The 21,488-nt window shown below is 47.5% G+C and overlaps 1 protein-coding gene across 1 annotated transcript; it reads left to right on the top strand.

Moving 5' to 3' along the window:
• The first annotated feature begins 7,224 nt into the window (after positions 1 to 7,224).
• NENF (neudesin neurotrophic factor) lies at positions 7,225 to 20,651 on the top strand. The gene is made up of 4 exons (XM_082252141.1): positions 7,225 to 7,406; positions 14,405 to 14,465; positions 19,084 to 19,187; positions 20,419 to 20,651. The coding sequence occupies exons 1-4, from the start codon at positions 7,248 to 7,250 to the stop codon at positions 20,593 to 20,595; spliced, it is 501 nt and encodes a 166-aa protein (XP_082108267.1). The 5' UTR covers positions 7,225 to 7,247; the 3' UTR covers positions 20,596 to 20,651.
• Positions 20,652 to 21,488: the final 837 nt, after the last annotated feature.

The raw sequence follows: 21,488 nt of genomic DNA, 5'->3' as shown, positions 1-21,488 counted from the left end.
GGACGTGTCAGTAGAACAGTGAATGGTGTCAGTAGTGCAGTGGACGTGTCAGTAGGACAGTGAATGGTGTCAGTAGAGCAGTGGATGTGTCAGTAGAACAGTGAATGGTGTCAGTAGAGCAGTGGACATGTCAGTAGGACAGTGAATGGTGTCAGTAGAGCAGTGGACGTGTCAGTAGGACAGTGAATGGTGTCAGTAGTGCAGTGGACATGTCAGTAGGACAGTAAATGGTGTCAGTAGAGTAGTGGACATGTCAGTAGGACAGTGAATGTTGTCAGTAGAGCAGTGGACATGTCAGTAGGACAGTGAATGGTGTCAGTAGAACAGTGGACATGTCAGTATGACAGTGAATGATGTCAGTAGAACAGTGGACATGTCAGTAGGACAGTGAATGGTGTCAGTAGAGCAGTGGACGTGTCAGTAGGACAGTGAATGGTCAGTAGAACAGTGGGCATGTCAGTAGGACAGTGAATGGTGTCTGTAGAGCAGTGGACATGTCAGTAGAACAGTGAATGGTGTCTGTAGGGCAGTGGACGTGTCAGTAGGACAGTGAATGGTGTTAGTAGAGCAGTGGACATGTCAGTATGACAGTGAATGATGTCAGTAGAACAGTGGACATGTCAGTATGACAGTGAATGATGTCAGTAGAGCAATGGATGTGTCAGTAGGACAGTGAATGGTGTCAGTAGAGCAGTGGACATGTCAGTATGACAGTGAATGGTCAGTAGAACAGTGGACATGTCAGTAGGACAGTGAATGGTGTCAGTAGAGCCAGGGACTTGTCAGTAGGACAGTGAATGGTGTCAGTAGAGCACTGGACATGTCAGTAGGACAGTGAATGGTGTCAGTAGAGCAGTGGACATGTCAGTAGGACAGTGAATGGTATCAGTAGTGCCGTGGACACGTCAGTAGGACAGTGAATGGTGTCAGTAGAGCAGTGGACTCATCAGTAGGACAGTGAATGGTGTCAGTAGAGCAGTGGACTCGTCAGTAGGACAGTGAATGGTGTCAGTAGAGCAGTGGACACGTCAGTAGGACAGTGAATGGTGTCAGTAGAGCAGTGGACATGTCAGTAGGACAGTGAATGGTGTCAGTAGAGCACTGGACATGTCAATAGGAAAGTGAATGGTGTCAGTAGAGCAGTGGATGTGTCAGTAAGATGGTGAATGGTATCAGTAGAGCAGTGGACGTGTCAGTAGGACAGTGAATGGTGTCAGTAGTGCAGTGGACTCGTCAGTAGGACAGTGAATGGTGTCAGTAGAGCAGTGGACACGTCAGTAGGACAGTGAATGGTGTCAGTAGAGCACTGGACATGTCAGTAGGACAGTGAATGGTGTCAGTAGAGCAGTGGACGTGTCAGTAAGACAGTGAATGGTATCAGTAGAGCAGTAGACATGTCAGTAGGACAGTGAATGGTGTCAGTAGAGTAGTGGATGTGTCAGTAGGACAGTGAATGGTGTCAGTAGAGCAGTGGACATGTCAGTAGGACAGTGAATGGTGTCAGTAGAGTAGTGGATGTGTCAGTAGGACAGTGAATGGTGTCAGTAGAGCACTGGACATGTCAGTAGGACAGTGAATGGTGTCAGTAGAGCAGTGGACGTGTCAGTAAGACAGTGAATGGTATCAGTAGAGCAGTAGACATGTCAGTAGGACAGTGAATGGTGTCAGTAGAGTAGTGGATGTGTCAGTAGGACAGTGAATGGTGTCAGTAGAGCAGTGGACATGTCAGTAGGACAGTGAATGGTGTCAGTAGAGTAGTGGATGTGTCAGTAGGACAGTGAATGGTGTCAGTAGAGTAGTGGATGTGTCAGTAGGACAGTGAATGGTCTCAGTCAGTAGAGGAATGGCCCTTGTCAGTAGGGTAGAGGATGGTGTCAGTAGAGTAGTGGATGTGTCAGTAGGACAGTGAATGGTGTCAGTAGAGCACTGGACATGTCAGTAGGACAGTGAATGGTGTCAGTAGAGCACTGGACATGTCAGTAGGACAGTGAATGGTGTCAGTAGAGCAGTGGACGTGTCAGTAAGACAGTGAATGGTATCAGTAGAGCAGTAGACATGTCAGTAGGACAGTGAATGGTGTCAGTAGAGTAGTGGATGTGTCAGTAGGACAGTGAATGGTGTCAGTAGAGCAGTGGACATGTCAGTAGGACAGTGAATGGTGTCAGTAGAGTAGTGGATGTGTCAGTAGGACAGTGAATGGTGTCAGTAGAGTAGTGGATGTGTCAGTAGGACAGTGAATGGTGTCAGTAGAGTAGTGGATGTGTCAGTAGGACAGTGAATGGTGTCAGTAGAGTAGTGGATGTGTCAGTAGGACAGTGAATGGTCTCAGTCAGTAGAGGAATGGCCCTTGTCAGTAGGGTAGAGGATGGTGTCGTTAGGGCAGTGGACTTTGTCAGTAGGGCAGAGGGAAGTGTAAGCAGAGCAGTGGATGGTGTCAGTAGGGCAGAGATTGGTGTCAGGCAGGGGGAATCTGCATTGCAAAGGGTAATTAGGGTATGCCCAGGCACATCCAGCACACCCTGTGCACACGCATATGCCAAATGCATATTTTCAGGAAATAATACACTAAAGTGAATTTTAGTGAAAACAAGCAAATTTATACACCCAATGTTTTAGTAAAATATTTAAGATTTGATTTAAGGACAGTGAATGTCCAAGTCTTAAAGGGATTGTAAAGGCAGAAGGTTTTTTTTTTATCTTATGCATTCTATAAATAAAGATAAAAAAAAAACGTCTGTGTATAGCAGCCCCCCTAATACTTTCCTGAGCCCATCTTTATCCAGCGATGTTGCAGGAGTATCTCAGGTGCCTGGGACTCCCCTCCTCATTGGCTGAGACAGCAGTGCTGAGAGATTGGCTGCAGCTGCTGTCAATCAAAGTCAATCAGCCAATTTAGGAGAGAGAGGGGCAGGGAGAGGTCGGTTTGCAGCTTAGTGTCTGAATGGACACAGGGAGCTGTGACTCGACTTGGGTGCCCCCATAGCAAGCTGCTTGCTGTGGGGGCACTTAACAGGAGGGAGGGGCCAGGAGCATGGAAGGGGGACTCGAGAAGAGGAGGATCTGGGCTACTCTATGCAAAACCACCTGCACAGACGAGGTAAGTATAACGTGATGGGGTGATGGGGATTTAAATGTTTTCTTTTTTTATATATATATATTTCTTCTTCTTTTTTTTTTTTTATACACTTTTAACATTTTCTTAAATTTTTTTTAACCTATCAGAAAGGGCTAACCAGTTCCCTAGATATGGCTGGTGACAGGTAGTCTTTAGAGACACATAAGGGGTCTATTAGACTCCCAATTTCCCCCCTGTCCTCCATTGCAGCTATTCAAACACAGATCGTGTTTGAATAGCTGCATCCTTGGCTACTCTAGCCAAGGAATGACAGCTGTGAATGGAATGACGACATGCTGAAGTTCAAACTAAGAATCACTATGGGGAAGAAAGGGGATTTAATCGACTTTGAATGTTGCATGGTTGTTGGTGCCAGACGGGCTGGTCTAAGTATTTTAAAAACTGCTGATCTACTGGGATTTTCACATGCAACCATCTCTCGGGTTTACAGAGAATGGTCCGAAAAAAAAAAGAAAATATCCAGTAAGCGGCAGTTGCGTCGACAATAATGCCTTGTTGATGTCAGAGGTCCGAGGAGAATGGGCAAACTGGTTTGAGATGATAGAAAAGCAACAATAACTCAAATATCTACTCGTTACAACCAGGTATGCAGAATACCATCTCTGAACGCACAATACATCGAACCTTGAAACAGATGGGCTACAGCAGCAGAAGACCACACAGAGTGCCACCCCTGTGAGCAAAGAACAGGAAACTGAGGCTACAATTCGCACAGGCTCACCAAAATTGGACACATTTGGCACCTTTCAGGCGGGGAGGGGGGAAGGGGTACCTGTTTTTGACAAGTACCCTTGCCCACTCCCGGGATACGGCGCCGCGCTGTCCCTCGGAAGTTTGGCCCCTTCCTCCCCCCCCCCCCGGGCCATTCCGAATGTGCAGTGCGCTTCGCGCATGTCTAGTAGGGACCCGCTCGTGAGGGTTCCCTCACCGGCAACGGCGGCGGCAGCACCCGACAGCCGATGGAAACATTGGCTGCGGTGCCGACATCGCTGGACTCCAGGACAGGTAAGTGTCCTAATATTAAAAGTCACTAGCTATAGTATGTGTAGCTGCTGACTTTAAATTTTTGGAGGGGGAGGCTGAAACACCACTTTAAGGCCCCCCGCATGCTTCATTGCACATTTCTGTACAGAGGGCACCTATGTCAAAGAAGCTCACACACTTCTTTGGCCATTGAGCTTTGAGAGGTTTTTTTTACCCCACATTTGAAGCACGACAAAACGTGTGTCTGCTGGCCACGCTTGGGGTGCCATTAACAATAAATAACACGCATCTGCAGAGTGTTTTTTGTGTATTTCCAGAATGCGGCAGTTTTGAATGGGGCCAGAAATGTTAGTGTGCACATGTAAAGACACCACAACACCTATGACAAATGTGAACATGCACAGATGTTTCCCTTACGTAATCAAAGAAGTCTGAACTCTGATTGGTTGGTTAACCCTTGTGCTGGCAATACACTTTGTAATCTGCCACCTATTATGTAACACAAAAGCCAATTAATCAGATACAAGCCAAATGGATTTTAAACGTAGAATCTATGGTAGATGTAGTGTAGATTGTACAATCAGATTGTATGATGTGTTGCCAACTTTACACTAATGGGCCATACACACTATAAGATTTTCTGAAGACTTTTTCCTTTAGATTTACCAAAACCATATAATATGAGGTCAAACCTAAACACTTTCAATTTGTATGCAATCTGGCAGGCCCTTGCACTACATAGAAAAGGTAAATCTGAAGGAGAAAGTCTTCAGAAAATCTTATAGTGTGTATGGCCCTTTAGTTTGAAAGATGTTTAACCACTTTCCACCCAAGAACGTTCCTGTATGTCCTTGGGTTTCAGTGGTTATACCGGGATGATGCCTGCACCCAGGGCTGCTGTTAGAAATCACGGGGCCACGTACAGCCTACCCCCCCCCCCCAAATATATCAAGACAATATTTTCACTAAAGATACACTAAAATCATTATTAGTGGATAGAACCAGAACAGTGAACTTGTGTATACTCTAGGTCTTTTTAATTTTTTTTTACATTTAAAAAAAAAAATATATAATTTATTTTAAAAACTTCAAAAATGTTTACAATTATTTTATTTTACATTTTTTTTTCATTAATTTATTACAATGTTTGATTTTTACAATTTGGTATTTTTTTACAGGACAGGGAAGCCTGCAGTGCTACGGGGGGAGGGGAGGCACAGTGTAATGGGCCATACACACTATAGTACAGTGGTTCTCAATTCCGGTCCTCGGAACCCACTAACAGGCCAGATTTTAAGTATTACCTTGGGGGATGCAGACTAGAATACTGCAATCACTGAGCAGCAAATGAGATCACCTGTGATGTAATTTAGTTATCTTGCAAACCTGGCCTGTTGGTGGGTCCCGAGGACCGGAGTTGAGAACCACTGCTATAGTATACAATTGTCTTTAGATTTTTTCCTTTAGATTTACCAAAACCATATAATATGAGGTCAAACCTAAACACTTTCAATTTGTATGCAATCAGGCAGGCCCTTGCACTACATAGTTGGAGGTAAATCTAAAGGAAATCTAACAACAAAAGTTGTATAGTGTGTATCCAGCTTTAGGGGGGCATACAGGGAGACGGGGGATCTTGAAGCAAATGCAGGCAGAACAGGGAGGGGGATCGGTGTCAGAGAAGCAATTACAGGAACGATGCCCTATGTCTGTGTATCTCCCTGCAGTAGCTGAAAGAGCTGCACAGGGCTTCCTTCTGTAATTGCCCCTCTGCCCAACCGCACCAATTCCCCGTGCTGTTGGGGCCCCCCTGTGCACACGGGCCCCCTATAGGAAGACTGGTGGTCCCCCCTATCAGCGGCCCTGCCTGCACCTATACAGGCATCATCCCGATACCATTTTTTTCAGCCGGTGATTCTCTTTAATGCAGAAATGATTCACGTGGCTAATTAGCCACTTGATCACTTCTGTAGGTGGCGGAAGGGGGTCCAACCGCTGCCTCTCCCAGGCTCTCCGGTCCCATGGCGGTGCCCGGGAGCGATAAGGCCACCAACAATGGCTGCCCTGTACAGGGAGAGAGGAACTGATGTCGTTCCCATCTCTCTGTAACCCTGGAAACCGTGTGCAACAAGTATTTAGTCATTTCTGGTTCTGCCCCTTTGTTTACCTGGCCACCAGCGGCCAGGAAAGCAGCAAATCGGACTGATCTGTGTCTGATCGGCTGCATGGGAGTCCAGAGGAGAGATTTGGGGTCTAATAGACCCCAAATCTCTCCATAAAGAGGACCTGTCACTGCCCATGCTGTCACAAGGGATGTTGTTCATCTCTTGTGATAGCAATAAAGTAAGTACAAAAAAAGTGTAAAAAAAAAATAATTTAAAGCGTCCCCGTCCCACAGTGTCTATACGCAAATGTGAACGCGTACGTTACACCCGCACACATATGTAAACGGTGATCGCACCACACATGTGAGGTATTGTTGTGAACGTCAGAGTGAGAACAATAATTCTAGCACCAGACCCCCTGTGCCACTCTACACTGGTAACCAGTAACGGCGTTTAAAGCGTCACCTATGGAGAATTTTAGAAACCGCAGTTTGGCTCCATTCCATGGGCAGATGTCATTTTAAAGCATGACGTGTTAGGTAACTCGGTGTAATATCATCTTTCACATTTCACGAAAAAATTTGGCTAACTTTACGGCTTTATTTTTTTTTTAATTCATGGGTGTTTTTTTTTTTAAATTGTGTTTGAAAAACCGCTGCGCAAATACTGTGTGACATAAACAATTGCAACACCCACCATTTTATTCTATAGGGTCTCTGCTAAAAAGAAATGTATAATGTTTGGGGGTTCTAAGCAATTTTCTACCAAAAAAAAGTAGATTTTTACATGTAGGAGGGAATTGTCAGAATAGGCTTGGGAAGGAGGTGGTTAAAGTATTGACATTCATTTACTAATAACTGAAAGGTCGAAGTTCCGAGCGATATATGTATATCAGCGCATAGGTATGTACAGAGATCGCTGTATAATGTCATTTTACTTCTGTAGATCACTACAATGGTAAAGGGTTACCGCACCTCCCATGGGCGGGGCAGCGTTCTGTCCCCGCCCCTCCAGGAAGTGCTATGAAGATGTCGCCGTGCCGGGCGCTGTGCTCCGCGCTGGTGCTCAGTGGTTTGCTTTGCGCTCCGGTAATGGGGGAGCCGGAGATCCGGAGCTCATCTCACCATAAACCTGTCCGCCTCTTCACCGAGGATGACCTGGCCAAATACAACGGGGAGCAGGTAACTGCTGGGACAATGCACGACCTTCCATGGGTTATCATTATTATGGGCTGCACTAAACAACTGAGCCCACAATCCATGCCATGCATACATGTTTATTACAATTTTTTTTTTCAATCGGTAGGTATGAGGTGCTGGGGGCCCCGGGACAGGAATACTGAAAAAATACATATACTGTACAGAGTAATCCGTATATGAGTGTCAGGCGCCACACAATCCGATTGTACAATCTTTTTTAGCTTTACCAACATGATGCAATATACAGACGAATCCAAACCATTCCACCAATATCCCATTAGGAACTTCCTTTTATTATGTAGTTCACGGAAATGCTGATGCCGATGAGGGGGGCGCTATTCCTCCCGCTGACGCCAATGAGGGGGCGCTGTTTCCCCCCCTCCCCTGCTGACGCCAGTGAGGGGGCACTGTTCCCCACCCTCGCTGATGCCGATGAGGGGGCACTGCCCCCCCTGCTGACGCCTGTGATGTGAGGGGGCACTGCACCCCCCCCACTGACGCCAATGATGGGGCGCTTCCCCCCTCCCAATGACGCCAGGGAGGGGCGCTCCACCCTCCCACTGACGCCAGTGAGGGGGCGCTGCTTCCCCCCCGCTGACGCCAGTGAGGGGGCGCTGCTTCCCCCCCCGCTGACGCCAGTGAGGGGGCGCTGCTTCCCCCCCCCCCGCTGATGCCAGTGAGGGGGCGCTGCTCCGCCCCGCTGACGCCAGTGAGGGGGCGCTGCTCCCCACCCCCCCGCTGACGCCAGTGAGGGGGCGCTGCTTCCCCCACCCCCCCGCTGACGCCAGTGAGGGGGCGCTGCTTCCCCCACCCCCCCGCTGACGCCAGTGAGGGGGCGCTGCTTCCCCCACCCCCCCGCTGACGCCAGTGAGGGGGCGCTGCTTCCCCCACCCCCCCGCTGACGCCAGTGAGAGGGCGCTGCTTCCCCCACCCCCCCGCTGACGCCAGTGAGAGGGCGCTGCTCCCCCCCCCCCCCCGCTGACGCCAGTGAGGGGGCGCTGCTTCCCCCCCCCCCCCCGCTGACGCCAGTGAGGGGGCGCTGCTTCCCCCCCCCCCGCTGACGCCAGTGAGGGGGCGCTGCTTCCCCCCCGGCTGACGCCAGTGAGGGGGCGCTGCTTCCCCCCCCCGCTGATGCCAGTGAGGGGGTGCTGCTCCGCCCCGCTGATGCCAGTGAGGGGGCGCTGCTCCGCCCCGCTGACGCCAGTGAGGGGGCGCTGCTTCCCCCCCCCCCCGCTGACGCCAGTGAGGGGGCGCTGCTCTCCCCCCCCCCCCCCCGCTGACGCCACTGAGGGGGCGCTGTTCCCCCCCCCCCCGCTGACGCCACTGAGGGGGCGCTGTTTCCCCCCTCCCCTGCTGATGTCAGTGAGGGGGCACTGTTCCCCACCCTCGCTGATGCCGATGAGGGGGCGCTGCAGCCCCCCACACTGACGCCATTGAGGGGGCGCTGCACCCCCCCGCTGATACCAGTGATGGGGCGCTTCCCCCCTCCCACTGAGAACAATGATGGGGTGCTTCCCCCCTCCCACTGACGCCAGTGAGGGGTGCTCCACCCTCCCACTGATGTCAGTGAGGTGGCGCTGTTCCCCCTTCCCCCCACTAACGCCATTGATGGGGGGGCGCTGTTCCTCCTGCTGACACCAAGGAGGGGTGATGTTCCTCCCGCTGAAGCCATGGAGGGGGGAACTGTTCCTCCTGCTGACGCCACTGACACGACAGAACACCATGATTACTGCTAGCAGCTATAGTTGCTGGCAGTTATCTCATGTAAAAAAAAAACTGACAGGCTGGTTGTACCCAAGTCGATCGATGGGTCGACTTTGGTACAACCAGCTTGCCCATGAATGGATTGAATCTTGACCGGTCCCCTGCTGAAATGGCCAAGATTCGATCCATCTATGGCTGGCTTAACTGGAGGAGAGAAAGTTCTGTATTCCAGCAGGCTAAGCTTCGGAAACTGAAAGTTAGGGACTCCCTGGATTCCTGGCAGAGTAACCGGTACATTTTTGTAGTTGCTAATGAATAAATCATGGAGAAATGTATATATGATGTACAAAGTTTCCTTTTTTTTTTTTTTGCCCTGACATATACTTTAAAGTTTAGAATCAATACTAGTCCAGGGTAGGGTGGGGGCGTTATGTAAGGGATGTTGTTGGGACAATAATGTCACACTACTGCAAACCATCAGGATGTATACAACATAAAATCTTCTGTGAAAGCCGATCCGTCATGCAGTCTTTAGGATTGACATTCCAGCTTTTATATAGACTTCACTTTTGTTGAAAGTGCATGCGTTAGTCCAGCCGGGGTGTTCAACAATAACCACTAAGAGACGAATATCTCTTCTCTGCACCATAGAAACTAATTCCAGTGTGTAAGTAATTCTGTACAGAATACTTCCCTATTTGTAATATTGGATTACTTCCTCTGTCACAGCACAATACACAGAGCCCCGGGTCATCTGAGCAGATAGGGTGAAGTTATACTGGAGTATCCTTAGTATGCCTTCGGATGTGAAAAGCTTCTAGTGAATTCTCAGCATAGTAACACTGCACAAGAACCGAACTTTCTAATTCCCTTTACATACACTGGCCTTGTGTCCTTACATCTAAATAGATTGAGTTTAAAGAGCTCTTGCAGTTATTTGAAATTAGATATATATATATATATATATATATATATATAGGAGGGGGTCTTCAAAAAGTTTCTGCACTTTTTTATATTTAATAGAGCTAAAAAAAGCGTAGAAACCTTTTGAATAGCCCTCGTATGTAAAACTCAGGGCAATACTTATTTTTTTTTTCCATTTTGGATAGAGCAAGGGTGAGTTATAACCCATCAGATTTGTTTTTTTCTCTTTCGTTCATTGGCAGACACAGCTCCTGATAGTCATACCCATTGGGTTATACTGCCCCCTACAGGAGTAGGACACTAGGCAGAAAATAATTCTGGGTACACCCATGAGCAGTCCCGGGGGGTATACTCCCTCTGCTATAGCCACTCAGTTTTTTTTTTCCTTCCTAATCAGGAGTAAGGACCTAGTTCCCTGCTGGGATCTCTGGTGCTAGCAAATTTTTTTCTTTTTAGATAGAAAATTATTCCCCTTGATTTCTCCTGTGAGATCTACAATCAACTGCCGGACTGGGTGACAGGCTGGATAATCTAGATCCAGTGGTCACCCAAGTCTAGCCAGCGAGCGCGCGCAGGCCTCAGCTCCACGCTAGGTCGGCCGCGACATAGCCCCACTGGACGGGGGCTGGCCTGCGGGTTAAACGCCTCGTGAGGTTGCATACGACCAGATCTTGGCCCGAGTCGCAGAGTTCCTCCTGGTCAACAGCACCCCATTTCGATGGAGAGGTATTCTGTCTGAAGTGGTGCCCACCTGGTTCCTGGTATGGTGATTAGCTGTCCCCCCCCCTCTCCCCCTGGAGGGTTTTTGGGGTGGATGCGGGCCCCTCCTTGGGACAGTCGGACCCCCGGGTTACCCTCCTTCTCGCAGGCACCCCCCACATCCTGCCCCCCCCCGTTTACGCCTGGGCTGTTTGGGTGGTCTGGCCACCTTCCTGAGATTGGGTGGGGTGCTAACTGGCGATAGGGGCCGGGGGGGGTGCACCATCGGTGCCTGGACGATCGACTGTGCGGGGGTTGTACCTGATGGGGGCTCCTGCCAGGGCCCCCCCCCCCCCGTTTTGCCTGGATCTGTCCTTGAGGCCTGGTTTCCCTCCTGGGTCCCTGAGCTCCTTGTGGGGCCACCATTTTGTTGTAGCCTGTGTGTTTCTATACACAGCGTCCATTTTTTTGCCATTGGAAAAAGCAGGGGCCATGACAGTGGAGCCCTGTGGGTGCCGATTTCGGTGGTGGGAGACCCTCTCCATCCCCTGGTGCTGACTCCTGTATCATTTTACTTTCTGACCGCAGCACGTGTAGTGCATATTCCCCAGGTGGCTGTAGGTGCCTGTTTCTGTGGGTGGTGAGTCTGGTGGGGTCCTCTCCCTCTCTGCTAAGGATCACTTGGGTGCTTTGTGCCTGGTGACCGGGTGGTGCTGCCAGCATGGTAGGGTTTGTCCCTTAGCAGTGTTTTACACTTTTTGTGGGATCCCCCTGATGACTCATGGAGTCTATGGAGAACATTTCCCCACCTGGTCCCCCCTCTGAGGCTGCGGGGGCCCTCCGGGTCCCAACCATCCATCCACGCACTGACGGCGGTCCTTGAGTCCCTTGTATTCAGAGTGGAGGCAGCTTGTGGGCAAGGGGCTAGTCGCCCGCCTCATCTGTCTCCTCAGATCCCAAATCTGATTCGGCTGCCGTAGACGTGGGTCACCCTGCTGGGTCTACAACCAAGCGCCTGGAATCCTCTGATAGTGAGGAGGATTTCTTTACGTTTGTGACCGTGCAGGAAAAGGCGCTGGTGGACGCACTGATTGTATCTGTGCGTGAGACTCTGAAGATGGAGGACGCAGCTGTGACGGAGGCGCAGGTGCCTTTGGCACTCACAAGCCATCCAAAGCGGCAAAGGTGTTTCCTTTCCCTGCCTATTTTGACAGAATTGTCGCTAAAGAGTGGGGACAACCAAAGCGTCCCCATGGGGGTCCTTAAGCCCTTTACTAGACATTACCCCTATGAGGAGTCCCTTCATAAGAAGAGGACTGTGCTATTGGTGCTGGACCCTCTGGTTTCCAGAATAAACAAGGCAACCATGATTCCAGTTATAGAGTCCCTGGCCCTTAAGGATCCTGCTGACAGGAAGGCAGAGGCTGTGGCCCGTACTATGTACACTCTGGCTGGTTCGGCAATGAGGCCGGTATTCATCATTGCCTTAGTGTTGCAAACTCTGACCGAGTGGGCTAAGCTCCTGCACTGTGACCTGGAGGGGGAATAGCTCCCCCCTGCCTTTGCCGAGCTGGCGGATCAGCTGGTCCAGGGGCTGCAATTTATCTGTAATGTCTCATTGGATGCGGCTTCCCTGATGGCTCGCCTCTCTGTTTTCGCAGTGGTCCTTCGCCGTGTCTTTTGGCTCAAGTGCTGGTCTACGGATCAGACTTCAAAAAAGCCCTGGTCTGATTTTCCTTCTAAGTCGATCGCCTGTTTTTTAGCTGCCCTGGATGACCTCATTAAAGGTCTCACGGGGGGGGGGGGGGGGGGGGAAACAGTATTTATTTATTTAGTTCTCTTCCGCAGGCTACTAAGGGCAAGGAACCTTGTGGGCCTTCTTCTCTTCTCATAAGAAGTTTTTTTGTCCCTCGGTCGACTAACAAGGGCTCAAAGCCTTTCAGGGCCTCTTCTGGAGGATCCAAACGAACCTGGTCTGGCAAGCCAAGATCGGGCTTCTCCAAACCCATGGACAAGGCTCCTCCTGCATGAAGGTGCGCCCTCACCCGTATCGGTTGGACCTCAAGGCGCTTTGTGCGGGTACAGAAGTTCAGAATGAAGTCCATTCGAACGATGGTGGCATCCCTACGTCAGGGGGATTTCCTCCCCTCATTGGTATCAAGGATGACTACCTTCACATTCCAATATAAGCCAGTCACCAGCGTTTTTCTCCGCTTTGCTGTGAGAGAGGAGCATTGTCAGTTTGTGGCGTTACCCTTTGGTCTCGCATCTGCTCCTCAGGTCTTCACAAAAGTGTTAGCCCCGGTGCTAGCTTTGCTACGCCAACAGGGGATTGCAGTACTGGGCTACTTGGACGATCTCCTGCTAGCGGAGTCTCCCACTGCTCTGGTGGAGAACCTGGCGATTAAAATATAAACTCTGCGAGTCTCTGGACAATCTGATCCGGACAAAGGAGTCCCTGATATGGTGGCTTCGTTCTCCGGCACTTCGGCTGGGAAAATACTTCCCTTTGTACTGGACAGTGGTCACCATAGATGCCAGCCTGTCCAACTGGGGAGGCGTCCTCGGCAAGCATTCTGCTCAGGGGATGTGGACGCTGGAATAGTCCAGACTCCCGATCAATGTCTTGGAACTTCCAGCGATCAGACAATGTCTGGATCATTGGACTGATAGTCATCAGGGTTTCCCAGTGCGCATTCAATCGGACAGTGCCACGGCTGTGGCTTATGTCAATCACCAAGGGGGCACAAGAGGTTTCCTGGCGGCTCTGGAGGTAGACAGCTTTCTAAGGTGGGCAGAACGGTTCCAGCCCTCTCCGCCGTACACACTCCCGGAGTGGAAAATTGCCTATAGGTGCTATAAATATCCCCGAAACATGCACAGTTTAGGAGATATTTACAGTGCATGCAGCCGATGACGTCATCGGCGCATGCACTCTGAAGGAACGGCCACCCGTGCCGTTCCTTCAGAGCCCTATGCCTGGAACGGCGGCTCCTGCGCGCATGCGTGGGAGTGATGTAATCGCGTCCTGGGCCAATCAGATGGCCGGAGGATGCGAACAAGGAAGCAGGACGGCCGGACATGTCAGCTGCCCTGTCGCTGAGTGGGCCACACTGCGAGGGCTTCGTTTTAAGGTAAGTATTTCATAATGAGCTAGTATGCGATGCATACTAGCTCATTATGCCTTTGTCTTTACAGGGTTTTTTTTTTCTCAATTTTTTTTATGTTGGTTTACTTCCTCTTTAACTCTTCCTGCCAAAGTCAAAATTTCCAACAAGTTCAAAGGCACATTACAAGGGAATAAAAAAAATCTTGCATTTTAAAAATTGGTGACAGGATCCCTTTAAGGACACTTTGTCTGCTCGTTACATCAGCATGCACACCAGTGCAGTATGAGCATGCATGTCTATAAATGTCTGTCAAAATGGAATGGTAATGCTTTTCTGAGTGACATCTAATGTCTATAACGAGCTTTATACCAATGGATAGAAATAGTTTTTATCACATTCAGCTAAGCACATGTATATTTATTCATATTGCCATCTAATCACTTCTTAAATATGTTATTCGTCATTTTTTATTGCACATTTGCTGGAGAACATACTTGAGACCTATTTTTTTAATGACCATCTAATAAAATATTTTCTCTGCAGGAGGATGAGCCAATTTATATGGCAGTGAAGGGCACAGTGTTCGATGTTTCAGCTGGAAAAGGTGACTTTCTATAGAACATTCTCAATTATACATTATTTCAAAATATGATCTCTAGAACAAAACTTATTTGGCTGCATGATTTTTTATCATGGTCTTTCCTTCAGCCAACCTTTTATACAGTGGGTACGGAAAGTATTCAGACCCCCTTAAAATTTTCACTCTTTGTTATATTGCAGCCATTTGCTAAAATCATTTAAGTTCATTCTTCTTCTTCCTCATGAATGTACACATAGCTCCCCATACTGCCAGAAAAACACAGAATTGTTGACATTGTTGCAGATTTATTAAAAAAGAAAAACTGAAATATCACATGGTCCTAAGTATTCAGACCCTTTGCTGTGACACTCATATATTTAACTCAGGTGCTTTCCATTTCTTCTGATCATCCTTGAGATGGTTCTACACCTTCATTTGAGTCCAGCTGTGTTTGATTATACTGATTGGACTTGATTAGGAAAGCCACACACCTGTCTATATAAGACCTTCCAGATCACAATGCATGTCAGAGCAAATGAGAATCATGAGGTCAAAGGAACTGCCTGAAGAGCTCAGAGACAGAATTGTGGCAAGGCACAGATCTGGCCAAGGTTACAAAAAGATTTCTGTTGCACTTAAGGTTCCTAAGAGCACAGTGGCCTCCATAATCCTCAAATGGAAGACGTTTGGGACGACCAGAACCCTTCCTAGAGCTGGCCGTCCGGCCAAACTGAGCTATCGGGGGAGAAAAGCCTTGGTGAGAGAGGTAAAGAAGAACCCAAAGATCACTGTGGCTGAGCTCCAGAGATGCAGTCAGGAGATGGGAGAAAGTTGTAGAAAGTCAACCATCACTGCAGCCCTCCACCAGTCGGGGCTTTATGGCAGAGTGGCCCGACGGACGCCTCTCCTCAGTGTAAGACACATGAAAGCCCGCATGGAGTTTGCTAAAAAAACACCTGAAGGACTCCAAGATGGTGAGAAATAAGATTCTCTGGTCTGATGAGACCAAAATAGAACTTTTTGGCCTTAATTCTAAACGGTATGTGTGGAGAAAACCAGGCACTGCTCATCACCTGTCCAATACAGTCCCAACAGTGAAGCATGGTGGTGGCAGCATCATGCTGTGGGGGGTGTTTTTCAGCTGCAGGGACAGGACGACTGGTTGCAATCGAGGGAAAGATGAATGCGGCCAAGTACAGGGATATCCTGGACAAAAACCTTCTCCAGAGTGCTCTGGACCTCAGACTGGGCCGAAGGTTTACCTTCCAACAAGACAATGACCCTAAGCTCACAGCTAAAATAACGAAGGAGTGGCTTCACAACAACTCCGTGACTGTTCTTGAATGGCCCAGCCAGAGCCCTGACTTAAACCCAATTGAGCATCTCTGGAGAGACCTAAAAATGGCTGTCCACCAACGTTTACCATCCAACCTGACAGAACTGGAGAGGATCTGCAAGGAGGAATGGCAGAGGATCCCCAAATCCAGGTGTGAAAGACTTGTTGCATCTTTCCCAAAAAGACTCCTGGCTGTATTGGATCAAAAGGGGGCTTCTACTAAATACTGAGCAAAGGGTCTGAATACTTAGGACCATGTGATATTTCAGTTTTTCTTTTTTAATAAATCTGCAACAATGTTAACAATTCTGTGTTTTTCTGTCAGTATGGGGTGCTATGTGTACATTCATGAGGAAGAAGAATGAACTTAAATGATTTTAGCAAATGGCTGCAATATAACAAAGAGTGAAAAATTTAAGGGGGTCTGAATACTTTCCGTACCCACTGTATATACATACATGCATACATTTATATATAAATGTATCCGGGTCTTCCTTCAATTTCAACCTTTATATATAAAAACCCATAATTGAATTACCTTTATCAAAAAAAAAGTACCTTGATATTAAAGTCTTTTTTTTTTTTAAAACAACATGTTACACTTGCCTCCTCTGTGCAGTTGGTTTTGCACAGAGCAGCCCAGATCCTCCTCTTTTTGGGTCCCTTGCTGGCACTCCTGGCCCCTCCCTCCTGCCCCCACAGCAAGCAGCTTGCTATAGGGGCACCCAAGCCATTTCTCTGTGTCCATTCAGACAAGGAGCCGCGGCTCGGCCCTGCCCCCTCTCTCTCCTCTCTGACTTTGAATGACAGCAGCTGGAGCCAGTGGTGCCTGCTGTGTGTCTCAGCCAATCAGGAGGGAGAATCCCAGGCAGATGAGTCTCCTGCAAGATCATTGGATCAAGAGGGGGCTCAGGTAAGTATGAGGGGGCTGCTGTACACAGGTTTTTTTTTTTTTTTTTGCAAATATACATTTTTATTAGACTCCAGAGAATGAGCACATTATTATAGAAACAGCAAAAACAACAAGAATAGACATCTGTCATCTATCAGAGTTAACACAAATCAATACACCACATACAACTAGGTAAAGAAATGTCACAAATAATGCCAAGAAGAGGAGCCCACTCTGGATTATTTTGCACATAGGACGAAAAGAAAGCGAAGGGGGGGGGGGGGGGAATAAGGAGAAAGTTAAGTGTCAAAGAGGCTGATAAAAGAGAGGAAGAGGAAAGAAAGAGAAAAAAAAAGGGGTAGGGAGGGAAAAAATAGGGGGGGGGGGGGTTGGGGGTGGGTGGGGAGGGACTACTGACCCCGTGGTAGTTGTCTACTGTCTCGACTACAGATAACAATCAATGGACACATAATCATCAGTTTTCTCGGGGAAATTGATGTACTAAGCAGGGCGCTACCCTCCCCAGATGCAATGAACAGATCCCAAATTCTCCATCTCTCCGCATGTTTATCACTTTTGTGCTGAGCTGTTGCAATAAGGTCCTCCATTTTATTTATTACTTGAAGTTTTTGGAGCCATAGAGCTACTGTCAGGGATGAAGTTTTCTTCCAATATAGGGGTATGCATGCCCTAGTGGCATTTATCATATGGCGAATAATTGACTTTATGTATGTACTAATCGGGATGTTCGAAACCTACACAGGTTTTTTTATCTTCATACATAGAGTGCATTAAAATAAAAACCTTCTGCCTTTTAGAACCACTTTAATATTTTGCTATCCCCTGCCCAACAGTACTGAAACTGGGAGAGAGCGGGGCAGCACTAGGAGCCAATTGACATCCATTACACATGCTGTCCATCTAACACTAAAGATGGGATATAGATGGTTCCAAACTGGGCCGGTCCAGCTGGTTCCGCACATACCTACCAAATTTCGATCAGTGGGTGGCCATCCCAAAGGTCAAATTCTGTTGAAAGAACAAGCTGGAAAACTTTTGTCGATCAGCAACTGCAGCCACTTGGCTGATCAGTGTATTCTGACAGCGGAGAGTCTCACTGTCAGACTACAATGTCCCGGGGGCCGCAGGGGGGAATTCCTTTATCCACCTTTCTTATGTGAATCAGGCAATTTGTTCTTTTTTAATTCAGCCGATTGGCTGAATTAAAAAAAACAAACCATCTATGGCCAGCTAAAAAACTACCGGAAAGGAGGAGACAGCGGAGTGACCTCTTCAGTATGCTGCAGCCCCTAAATTGTCCAGCAACAGGGTGGGGTGGGTCCTAGACCAGGCAATATTTCTCGGATGCAGTGTAGTCTGCAGGGAGGTCTTTAGGAGTGCAGAGCCTGGCTGTGATGCTTGCTAGAGGTGTCTGGATCACAGAACTAGTTGTATAGAACTATTTGAAACTACAAATCATTTGGCAGGTAAGAGAGTTCCCAGATTTATATTAGAACGGTTACATTATCTGTATGTAGCCATTTTTGTTTTTTTTGGAAACACAAGACCCAATAACAAAATTTAACATATTTTAGCTAAAGCTCTGGCTGATTGCACACAGGAAGGTCGCTATATGTTACTGGATGATTGACATGTCCCCATCTGGTTGACATTGGGTACATGCTGGATGGTCACTGGGTGTGCGGTGCGCCAATGGGCACCTCTTTTACGACACCTGGGAGGCAACAACAGACGGCCCTATGAGATTTGTTTTGATTTTATTTAGTCTTTTTGTATGTTATTTGGTATGCCCTTACCCTCCCCTGAAGAAGGAAATATTGGTTAGTTGGAAATTGCTCGTTGTTCACCAACACTGAACAAGGTATATGTTTGCTGGCAGTTTTTTCAGATGCATCTCAGACCGGTAGGTTATAATAAAGATTGGCATTTGCTTTTTATATAGTTGTACTTATGACTGCCTTAAAAGTCCCGTGGGGGTTTATTCTTTTTCTTTTTACAATTGGTTAAACACATGCACCTGGAATATTCACCTGCAGTGAATGTTTGGGGAATGTCAGATTTGCTTCTTTACCAATACACCTCAGAATTTCTTGTTCAAACATGACATTTATTTCACAAAGTTTGGGTGTCACATAACTACATCCTTTTTATAATTGTGGAAGAACTGTTGTAAAGGTCATCTTTTAAAGAGAAAAAAAAACCTTAAATAAACTTCTTTCTATATCTACTAAAAAATCTTAAAGAATTAACTTCTTTCTGCATCTACTAAAATGTAACCTTCATCTCCAACAGTCTGTCTTGCAACACTAAGTTATACAATGAGTATGTATGAGTGCAGCCTGGTATAACCAGCCATGTTTGTGTTTTATTTGTGGCCTCTTTATGTTTCACAGAGTTCTATGGGAAGGGAGCTCCATACAATGCACTGGCAGGAAAAGACTCCTCTCGGGGTGTTGCCAAAATGTCTCTGGATCCAGAAGACCTCACTTATGATACGGTAGGCTATGTCATGCTGCAGTAATCTCTTGTTCTGTGTTTTTGTATTGGAGCAGAATACTGGCCTGGGCCCCCAGATCTTTCTTAGAACCAGAGTTGTTGGGTATTGAGTTGCAAATCCAATGGGCTTCATACATCAGTTTGAGATGCCCCTGAGACTAGACTGCAGGCATATTTAGTCTGTAGTGGATCTTTTATGACCTGCATATGACCTGCTTCAACTAGTAGTATGTCCAAAATCTGAAGAACTTGAAACAGCTGCAGTAGTATTCCCCTTCGGCCCTCTGGGTGCTACATCAAAATGTATGTAGTAGGTAAGGGGAGGAGCGGAGGAGTTGGGCCATCATGGAAAGTAATTGGACACTCCCAGAGGTAAGAAGGCCATGACATGTAAAGCCTAGTACACACAGGCCGAATGTCCAGCAGCATCATTCGGTTCAATAATAACCGGGCAGCAATCCACCCATGTGCACTGCAGTTGGTTGTACAGAAGCCGGACGTTCAGCAGGCTTCTGTTGATGGGGCATGACTAAAAAAAGGTCTACCGATTGGCTGCCAATGGCTGAGAGCTCTGACTGGAGTGTTCTGGTAGGGGACCGTCCCTTTGTCACAATACAATAGCACAGCAGGGGAGATCGCTGTACAATACTAACATCTGATTGTTAGTACAGAGGCTCCTCCTGAGCTGTCAATTTTTTTTTTTTTTGTTTAGCCCTGCTGGGTTCTACGAAAAAACTACTAGTGTGTACTAGGCATAAGGAGGGGAGGGAGGGACTGTGCTAGGGAATTGACATTTCCTGAAGTAGTGAAACTTGCCAGCAAGTTCAAAGAAACCATGCAAATGCAATGCAAAAAAAGTATTTGCAATACTCTGATTTCTCTAGGGCCAGCACTGTGCATATCTGCAGCAGCTCTTCTCTCTGCTCGGAGAGAGCAGCGAGAGCCATTGGTTAACAGGGAGTGTGGGCGAGCCAGGCTGTGTCTGACGCAAACAGCCTGGCTCAGGATGGAAAGCAGAAAGCTGCTTCCTGTGGGGGGGGGGGTCAGTTAGCTGGCGGAAGAGCCAGGATTGCTGGTGGGGCACCCAAGAAGAGAGGGATCGGGGCTGCAGTGTTTTTCAGGTAAGTACAAGTCTGGTATTTTAATGAGAACAAAAAAAAAAAGTTTAAAGCTTTGACAAATAATTGGTGACAGGCTCTCTTTAATAACTTTCTCTTCCATTCTCTCCCTAGACCGGTCTCACTGAGGAGCAGCTAAAGTCTTTGGATGATATTTTTGAGAACGTGTACAAGAAAAAGTACCCCATTGTTGGCTACACCGCCAGACGGATCCTAAACGATGATGGGAGCCCCAATTCACACTTCAAGCCTGAGGATCAGCCACATTTTACTATCAGAGATGAATTTTGATGTAACATTTTCATTGGCCAATCAGATAACCTTAAAAAGAACACTTGTTTTATAAGGACATTTTGTTTCTCTCCTTGTTAAGGTTTTTAGAGCGAACGTTCTTTTCTAACCTGAAACTGAGATGTCTCTTGCTTCCAGGTGCCTTTTTCTCTGCTAATACCACAAAGATGTTATCTTGTTTGCTAAAAAAAAATGACCTAAACCATAGGAACTGTTATGACGATCCTGCATTATGGATTTTTTCAATTGCAGTAGCCATAAAATCCTCTTTTCTACAGACCCCATGCCGTCAATAGATAAACATTAAAAATTTAGAGTTCGAAAATAAGGGGAGACGGGCTGCAGAGTTTTCTCAGTAGCTTTCCAAAATCCCTTTGGCTGTGCATGCGCCCTGCCATTCAGCCTAGGGAGCAAGAACCTCTAAAGCAATGGTTCTCAACTCCAGTCCTCGGGACCCACTAACAGGGCAGATTTAAGTATTACCTTGGAGAGATGCAGACTAGAATACTGCAATCACTTAGAAGCAAATTATATCACCGGTGATGTATTTCAGTTATCTTGCAAACCTGGCCTGTTAGTGGGTCCTGAGGACCGGAGTTGAGAACCACTGCTTTAAAGGAATGCCGGAGAAGCTTTACTTTATACAACTCCTGTTCCGGTAGTTCGGTTTCTGCAGGCAATGTCACTGGGAAATGGGACACTTTAACGGAGAGGTTCCTTGATGATCCCCATTCTCACTTGGTAAAGGTGAAAGATAACATGTGCCTATTTACCTAAATTGCCTTAAACTAATTTATAAAAGTACCGGAGTAACTTCAGTGTAAGAATGTGATCAAAGTGCATCAACCCTTTTTTATGCAATTGCAGGCTATGGTGATTATGCTTTGCATTCA

The sequence above is a fragment of the Pelophylax lessonae genome (assembly GCF_965119305.1).
Source record: "Pelophylax lessonae genome assembly, chromosome: 3".
Classification (NCBI taxonomy): Eukaryota; Metazoa; Chordata; class Amphibia; order Anura; family Ranidae; genus Pelophylax; species Pelophylax lessonae.
The sequence above is the reverse complement of the archived record's forward strand: the minus strand, read 5'-3'. Positions and strand labels throughout refer to the sequence as shown.

Bases quoted from the DNA above. Each gene is read 5' to 3' on its own strand.
- NENF (XM_082252141.1), top strand. From the start codon at position 7,248: ATGAAGATGTCGCCGTGCCGGGCGCTGTGCTCCGCGCTGGTGCTCAGT. The intron at 14,466-19,083 runs GTGACTTTCTAT...TATGTTTCACAG, and splicing joins CGATGTTTCAGCTGGAAAAG to AGTTCTATGGGAAGGGAGCT. The intron at 19,188-20,418 runs GTAGGCTATGTC...TTCTCTCCCTAG, and splicing joins AAGACCTCACTTATGATACG to ACCGGTCTCACTGAGGAGCA.